Source organism: Salvia splendens, unplaced genomic scaffold (genome assembly GCF_004379255.2).
Source record: "Salvia splendens isolate huo1 unplaced genomic scaffold, SspV2 ctg319, whole genome shotgun sequence".
Taxonomy (NCBI): domain Eukaryota; kingdom Viridiplantae; phylum Streptophyta; class Magnoliopsida; order Lamiales; family Lamiaceae; genus Salvia; species Salvia splendens.
Window position 1 is genome coordinate 1 of NW_024598961.1, and position 9,397 is coordinate 9,397.

Here is a 9,397-nt window from a genome sequence, read left to right on the forward strand (position 1 = left end):
CAAAGCTACACCGCAGCAGTCATCAGAAAATCAAGTCACACTTTCTCAGATGCAAGGAAGATAGAACCAAGAATAATTGTCCATTTTTTGGTGTATTTTGTTCTTCATCCAAATATTACAGTATTATTCCTTTTGTAATGTCCAAATTAAATTTCAGTTACCAACATTCTGTACCATTCAATATGGGGCATTTTTTTAAAAATTGAATTCCTAATCCCTAATTTGCCTCTAAAATGAAACTTGAGTTGCTTAAATATAGTTTCACATCATGCATGGTTTATAGGCTGTTGATACAGATATAGATTTATTGAGAGACTCATGATAGTAAAAAAATTCAAAATTATTTTACTATGTCTTAGTATAACTTTAAATGATTAATTAGGGTTCACCGATCAAATTAGAGTTTATATTTATTTTTCAATTTTTATTAGAAATAAAATGGGTCATGGTCTTTTTTAAATCGGTTCTGGCCATTCAGAATAATGTGTTCGACTGTACCACAACTGTGGTCAACAAATGCCCAGATCAAGATATCCATCAAATTTAAGTCACAGTCACATAAAATAAAAAGTAAATCCATTTTTCAACAATCATATCATATGTTTCCCAATGATGAAATTGGTTATAATTTCACTCCAACAATATTGTCCAAAAGTTAACAACCTCTAACGGCACAAATCATGGAACTATTGGTAAAGTAATGCTTGCTTTTACTTTAGGGCACCCGCAACGCTGTGCCGTTGCGGTTCCTATGCCGTTCCGGCGGAACGGTTCCGCTGCGGCACGCGTTGCAGGCTCCGTTCCGTCGCCATTCCGTGCCCATGCCGTTCCTATGCCCTGTCGCGTTCCGTTCCGGAGGAACGCGGAACGAAACGTTCCGCCACGCGCCGAGGCGACGTGGCGGCCTCCCATTCGACGCGTGAAACCCACTCGCTGCCCCGCGAGTAGGCTTCGTCCCGGTGACGCAATAATTCAATTTTTTTTTAAAAAAATTCGAATTTAATATTAAAAAAAATTTTGCAACGGTAATGTGACCGTTTTTTATATCCGTTTTGTATTTTTTTTTTATTTATTTATTTACTCTATAATACTCCTATTTCATACTCATTTCAATCACAAACACACATCTATTCCTCTCTATTTCCACCCCAATTTTCATCTCAAATCAACTCTGCTTTCCTTCTCCCAAATTTAATCAAACTAATGGATCCTTTTGAACAAATGCGTCAAATATTGCAACAATCACTTGAAGAAGATCGACGACGGGAGGCCGAAGTGTGTAATTTTTAATTGTGTGCTTTTTATTTTTTAAGTTTAAGTTGTAATTTTTTTTTAATGTTGTGTGTTTTTTAATAAAGTGTGTTTGTTTTTTAATAAAGTGTGTTTGTTTTTTAATAAAGTGTGTTTTTTTAATTGAATTTAGTTGGAAATAAAAAAAAACGGTTTAAGGAACGGAGGGTTGCAGGTTCCGTTCCTTAGTAAAGGAATGGAGTAAAAAGTACAGTGGGGCCATATCAAATAGTAGTTTAAGGAACGGTATAAGAACGGTATAGGAACAGCGTTGTGGATGGCCTTACCCCACATCACTAATGTCAAATACAGTAGTATTTCTTTTACTCCATCCTTTGATTTAATTTATTCTATTTTTATAGGAATTCACCTTCTTTGAACTGATGAAATTAAAAGTACTCTAGAATTCAAATAGAAATACACTCCGTGATCTTGATTGCTAAATTTAAGAGCCGAGAGCCGAGAGGGAGCCGCGGCCGCAGCCTTCACGCGCTCAGCCGTGTGTTCCGCGGCCCACCACTGCAGCGGGCCGCCCTTCGTGGCCCAGCCACCGAAATTTTTTTTTCTTCTTCTTTTTTATAAATACACACCATTTTCCTTCCATTTTTCTACCCCAATTCAAAACACCACTCTTTCCAATCTTTCCAATCTATTTTAATTCAACTTCTGAAATATGGATTCCGACGATGAACGACACCATTTATTTACTATCCAATTATTTTATTTTAATTAAAATTATAAATATCATATATTATAGTCTAATAAAATTTATTGTAGTTAAATTATAAAATATCATTAAAAAAGCAAACAAATTAATTTTTATTTTGGAGCGGGCCACATTTCGTGGCCCTTGTTATTTACCATTGTGGAGAGCCAGGAGAGCCACATTGGTGGCCGGGCCAACTTTGGTGGACACTCTTAACCTTTACAGTTGAATCCATAGCTTTCAGTCTATAAATAGGCATATACTCCATTCGTCCTATAAAAATATGAGCAATAGATATGACACGAGAATTAAGATAAAATGGTAAAGTAAGAGAGATAGAGAGAGGATAATGGTATGGTAAAGTAAGAGAGACGCGGAGAATGATAGTTAAAGTAGAGTTAGTGGATAGTGAAACCTATATTATTAAATTGATAATATAATTTTCTAAAATGGAATGCACATATTGTTATGGGATGGATGAAAATAATAAGTGAACATATTTTTATAGGACATGAGGTATTTTTTTCTCCATCATACCGTGTCAGTACTTTTAACAACACTTCTATTATCTATCATATTTTATTTCTTTACACTTTATTATTTCTCATATTTTTATTACTTCATTTCTTTGTTTTATTTTTTTCGGTCTTGATATGGAGTATTATACTCACTTCGCCTAGCCAAAAAGTGATGCTTATTCAATTTTAGAATGTGATATTGCTTATTTTGGAAATAATATCTCTTTATGGAGTATCTTTTGATCTTTCCTATTCTATTTTATACTAGTATTTACTTTATTTTAGTACTTCTTTCTTTCCCGCTCTATCCTAATTATTCACTAAAACATCATAATCCAAATTCATTAATTTGATTTATATGAGATGAAGGGATAAGGGAGTATACCCTGTAAAGATTGCAGCTATCATAGCATGAAAAACGAAACATAAACATTGATAAACAAAGTTAAGATTATGTATGTGCCGTTATGTAGAAATTGAAAGTGACATTTTTTCTGTCACCTTATATTATATCGTGGTATAGCAGCTATGATCGTAGTATGGAATAAACCAAACATAAAAATAACAGCACAAAAGATAGGATTATGTGCCGTTACCTACTCAAACCAATTCAACTCATAAACCCTCGAAAACACCCCCAACACCAGCTGTTACGCTAGCTACATAGCTATCACTCCCTGCAAATTTCTCCACACCTCTGCCCCTGCCCCTCCACTCTTATTGCTACTGCCACACTCCACAAATTCAACCCACACCAGTCACCACCTCCTGCTGCGCTATATATCTATCCATCTATCCACACGACCAATGGCAGAAATCAGCTCGCACCAAAAGGAAGCAGCTATGGCTACTACCACCCCAGACTCTCACAATGTGGCCGCGCAGGACATGTACAAGCCGGCGGCGGAGCAGGAGTCGAGGAGAAACCCTCCAAACCTGAAGTTTCTCGGCTGTACATGTACGGACCTGCTCCTACTTCGTCCACACCGTCCTCATCCCCATCGTCTTCCCGCTCATTATCAGCCAGACCGTCTCGGATCCGCCCCCGCCGCCGCAGGGCTGGGAGAGGAGCTACCAGAATGTCACCTGCAAGCACACTGAAATGCTACTGTAACTTCTCTACATACTTATCTTCTTCCCAGACTTGTCAACTTACAAAACCCTAGCCTAATTTTCTTTTACTTTCTCCTCAAACTACTCATCCCCCCCCCTGTCATGCTTTAGCTGCTACACCATGCAATTTGTTGATTTTGTAGATTTTTCTTCGTTTCTAGTTGTTTTACTATTTTTTGAGCATTTTTATACCGTCGTAATTCAAAATACAGCATGAATGTGAGCGAGGAACACAAAAATCACCTGAGAATGGAATGTTTTTTTGAAGAAAAACAACCTAATGTGGCCGTGTAGGCAGCTTAGGCTGGATTTTGGAGTTAAAGTGTGTAAAAATGTTCTCAAGATTTGAACCGTTTTAGATCTGTTCATTGCTTCAAGTACGTAGATTAGTTAAATTAAAGCAAACTGCAAAAAGCCATAGGCAATTAGTTATGAACTGTTTTCAAACTTTGGAAGCAATTTCTGAAGTTATTAACTATTGAAGTATTTGTTTGAAGTATTTTGTTTGATAATCGCAGATATGAAGAACTGGTGCACAGGGCAATTAAACTGGGTGGGAAGAATGTATCCCCGCTGGAATGGACTTCGATCTCTTGGTTCATGGGCTAATTCTCTCAGCGCCTGTATTGGGCATTGTTTCGATCCTCCTTGATTATAGCCACTATCAGCAGCTTATAGCTGGTGCGGCCACCATAATCGGAGCCATCTTCTGCCTCCCAGCTGGCTTTTTCAAGAAGTCGTGGATCTTTCCACCATACATTGCCATCATCGTGGCAGCAAACACCATTGTTGGTGCAGCTCATGCCCGCCATCTTGGCCTAATGATCCGCGGATTCACAGGCTCGGTCATACCGCAGCAACAGTTTGCAAACAGAAGATCCTTCACCAGCCGTCTGTCCCTCTACTCAACAGCAGCTGGCTGCTTGGGAGCTGCAATCATGTCTTCGTTCACATACCACATGTTCAGCCACAAGGACCACTTCACCGCAATGTGGGTTGTTCCATATTCATGGCCTTGTTTGGGTCTAGGATTGCTCCACATTTTCAGCACGGACAGAGCCACGCAACTTACAACGACGCACCATCACATTCTGCGCCCATAACACACGTGTTGTCCATCTTCAGATACCCGCATGCTGCAGGGAGCCTTGCAGGGGTTTTCCTATCATCTTTTATGTCAATGTGCATTTTCGGAGCAGCTTGCTTCATGCCATGGGATACAGTTGCTTCCAAACAAAGAAATATTGTTTCTATGGCTAACATATTTCATGGTTCCTATAGCTTCTCTTCCATTGGTACATCACTTCAGCTAGCCATGAAATTAGATGCTGAGAAGATGCAGCTTCTTGGCTTCATATTGTCTACTTTGGCATCAGGGTTTGGTTTCTATTATAAAGGAGCCATGTGGACTAAAGGCAATCTGTTTTTCTTCGCAGCTGTACAGGGATCCGCCACAGGTGCATACCGATCTTTTTTGAGTCCCTACTATAATGCAAATGTGTTATATGCTGAAAAATGATACACTTTGACAGGTTTCCTGCATGCTTTCGGGAGGGTTCTGTGGTTGGATTGTTCCCCTGCAGGAAAGAAGGTGCATTTTCTGTGTGGTTTTCATGGGCACGAGCACTGGGAGCTGTTGCAGGATTTGCCGTAGCAACTCCATACCTGGAAATGTTGGCAGAGCGTTTGGAGCATCGTTCTGTGCAGGGCTTGTAGGATGGTATTCTGATATTCGGAAATACAGCACAGCTTCAAAGGAGCGAAAGCAGCCGGGCACGTCATCAAAAGTGGGAAGAACTCCCCTGCCCCTGAATTTGTTGCTGATCATTCCAAGACTACTGTTTTATCTGAGGTTTTAAGCTAAAGGAAAGGCTGAGTTTAAAAGGCTGTTTTGCCCTTTTCATTTATTCGTTGTTTGCTTTTTCTTTCTTCATTTTCTCTTTTTTGATGTACTTGGCTAGTTTGGATCTATTTCATATTCTTTGTGTAAAGAGGGCGTGCCTGTAAAGTTAACTTGTGTTGCTTCTCCAAATTGTGAGGGATCAGAAGAAACTTTTTTAGGATAACCAGTCCACGAATTGCTGTTTTGTCAACTAATTTAGAGATATATAATAGCCCTTTTCTTTTAGGCAAGTGTTGGGTATAACGAGATACTAAATGTAAGAAATTTCCTAAATCAAAGAATGCATTTACTTAAAAGGGGCTGATTTAATTATCTACAAAATAAATCTAAGAAATAATCGTAATCTGAAACTTCATAAAGCAAATAACTTTATTGATCCTGTATAAGAATAGCAGCGAAAGGTATACAATCAAAATAAGCTCCACATGCAAGTAGCTAATATTGCAAGCACAAAATATACTGCAACCCCACATTATACATCTCAGCCTTTGGGCAGTTGTCTTGTTAAGGAAAGCACGATTGAACCATCAAGACAACCAATTCAACAAACACAGTATGCGCTCCATAATATAAGTAAACGCAAATCCCTCTATCCAGTAGTGCAAAACTGCAAATCTGGACTAATCTATCAATCTGTTAGAGGATTCATGACAGCTGACTTACAAGCACTACAAATCATGAGATAAGTATGTTTTGATGACAAGGGCAGTTTCCTAGCAACAATGAGGCTGCTGCAGAGCGAATTTTGCTTCAAGCGCAGAAATTTAGCTTCTTCATTACTTTTGCATAAGCCGCAGGAACAACACCAGGTTGTCTCAATCGTCGTTTTGACTTCTTAGACTGCAATAGTAAGCAGAGTAATTGTATTATATATTTAGTAAAGGTGTATATCTATTTAAAGTGCCAGTGGAAACATTACAGTAGAGGAATCGGAGTCGGAGAATGATTTTGGCAGAAAAGGGAAAGGTGAATCAAGTAGATTGAAGATAAAATGGAACAGTACTGGATCAGCTATAAAGATTATTTGCCAAATATGTCTGATTGTTGGCTATTTTGTGAAGCACACAAACAAACTATTTCAAAGAATACTCACTGTTCTACAAACCTCATGATTTCTGCTACTTTCTTAAATGATAAGCCCCAGAATGTTCTTATATTTTAGATGGGATCCTCATCGATGCAGATGGAAAGTTCAGTACATACTTAAGAAACTTGTAATAATAATAGCTAAACCTTGCAATAAGTATAGCTAACATTTGTATACACCAAAGTAGACTTTTACATTGAAGTACAATTAAAGAAATTATAGCTAAAACTTGCAATTCTCAATGTACTAACTTCTTTCTTTTACATAGAGTGTGAAAGGTCTAACACCCAATGATATTAACTCAACAGAAACTTCCAAAACTCTTCCATCGTTGAGAAGATCTGTGATCATATGATATTTTACCAGGTCAAGGGCTCTATTAGGGCTAGAATACTTCATCTTTAGCTAATAAAAACTGAAATAGGAAGACGTCTCAAGGAACATGTTTGACGACATCGCTGTCCATAATAGCTACTCGTTTCTTATTTTCGCTTATTTATTTAATTATCTAAGAGATGCTTGGTATGCAAACCTTTGAGAATGCATTATGCCGCTTCCCCTCCTTCCATCGCCTGATCTGCCCATCATTCATAAGCCTAAATCTTCCTTTGTAAGACCTAATAATTAAAACCATCACATTATCAGTGTTTCTTGACCTGCTCCAGAAAATTGACGAAATATAGTGCATCTATAGAAGGCATTATATACATACGAGTAGCCTTTGATTTTGACTTTTTTGACTTTGGAAACTACTGGAGTCATTGGCTTCCTACTCTTCAACTTCCTCTTCCTCTGCTTGGCAGTGATATGCCGTACTTGGATCAACTAAAAATATACCATATGAATATGAGACATGAGAAGATGAGAATAAACAAATTCCTAGCACAGCAAACATATGTTGAATATATCTTAGTGGTATTGACAACAAGTAGTACAATTTTGATAGCAAGAAACAAATGGAGAAAATGCAACAATCAAGACCAAAACGACCACAGACGGAGGGGAGTATGATGAAAAAGTGTGGGGAAACTTGTGAAATCTCATTTAGATAACAACAATTAAGATTAACAGTTTACACTGACCCAGGACTCAATCGAGTTGGATGACCCGACATATGAACAGATTCCAATACAAAGTAGCAACCTTTACAGAAAAATGCATCACATTCTACCATTAGGCTGATAATGAAAATAGCAATTAACGTTCCTAATTATTTGATATCGATAAACATCTCCTAAAATTTCAATTAAAATGGTGGAGGGTGGGGGAGCAATGTCATCTAAAATGCGCAAACATCTTCAAATTCTGATATGGAAATAACCCAACATCAAGCAAAAAAGGCTGCATTCCACCACCAGGAACGAACACATACATAATAAAACAATAAAAAGGCGCGAGGGCTAAAATGCGACACTTACAGAGAGAGGCGAGTGTGTGATAGGAGAGGGAAAGGTGGAGGCGCTGATGTGGGAGGAAAAATAGGGTGCAATTAGGGAACGAGTGGCGATTGGGGGTTTGTGGAATAAACTGGGGGAAGTGTGGAGAAGACGAGCAGCGGCGGGAGGGCGAAGGTGGGTAGAGGAAGCAAGGGCTGCCAAAGAGCGGAGCCTCCAGCACCATCTCTGCATCATCTCTATGTTCTTCCAAATAGGGGAATCAGAGCCTGGTCAGTAAACAGTAGAGAGTGATTGGAATTGGTGGAAATGTTTACTTTTACTATTTATCATACTTTGGGGTGCGATTTGGAAATATGTGCAAGGCATTTCAATTTTGCAACTCTCAAATTACATTATTTCAAATTTAGTCCTTTTGACAATTTTTTATACGAAAATACCCTTTTAATATTTGGGCAATTTTGTCTTTTCAATATTTTTCGCTTTTTTATGGCAGCTCATATTAGAGCATCCACAATGGCGTCTGTCCCGATGGACGTCCGACCGGCGTGCCGGACGTCCGCCATTGTGCAAGGGTGACGCGGATACGGACATCCGCTGCGGACATCGGAGTTCCGCGGGGTTCCCGGGACGTCCGCCATTGCGTTGACCCCACGGACGTCCGCGCGGACGTCCCGATTATTTGATTATTTTTTTTCAAAAATTCTATAAATACGGCTCGTTGAACTTCATTTCATCCGCACCACTTGTATTAACGAGTATCTATCTCTTTACGTTTCTTTTATATATCCAGAGTGGCTGATAGTGGTAGTGGTAGTGGTTTTGGTGCGGGCGGTAGCGGTGGGGGTATGATGACATAATGAGGCGAATTCATGCACGTGTGCTGGAGGCAGCAGAGAGGGAGATACAGGCGGTCTTAGCGCTGGCGGTACATCGACCCATCCATCGTCGATCTATAGTACCGCCAGCTTCACTATGGGCAATTAGTTCAGGGGCATGGATAGAAGAAATCAATTAACACTGCCATCTTCACCATCTCTGCCGCTACCAGTGCTACTAATACGATTGCTTTGTTCAAGTCTAATTGCAGGTCAGGTCAGGTCAGACACCTAGTGAATTAATAATAGCTTTATTAACTTCCCAGCAATCATTTTGGGTCCTTCTAATTCCTATATTTAGAGCACCATGGCCATCAGAACCCATCTCATGTTTAGCTTTCTGCTTTTGGCTATGATTCCGCTTCACTTGATAAATGCCACAGCCCAAGCTCTCCAAGGCATCTACGATCTCCATCCGCCTTAGCACGCCAAGAATGGAGCCGTCAGGCTGTACTGCGCATCTTCTCTCAGCCTCCTGCATCTGTAATACATAATGACGGGAGGATTA

At 39.4% G+C, this 9,397-nt stretch overlaps 1 protein-coding gene across 1 annotated transcript; it reads right to left on the minus strand.

Annotated features, from left to right (window-relative positions):
* Window positions 1-6,241: 6,241 nt before the first annotated feature.
* LOC121789730 lies at window positions 6,242-8,335 on the minus strand. Its single transcript, XM_042188110.1, has 4 exons — window positions 8,036-8,335; window positions 7,330-7,442; window positions 7,150-7,234; window positions 6,242-6,370 (listed from the first exon to the last, which is right to left on the minus strand). Exons 1-4 carry the CDS (start codon window positions 8,246-8,248, stop codon window positions 6,281-6,283), a joined length of 501 nt encoding a protein of 166 aa, XP_042044044.1. The 5' UTR covers window positions 8,249-8,335; the 3' UTR covers window positions 6,242-6,280.
* Window positions 8,336-9,397: the final 1,062 nt, after the last annotated feature.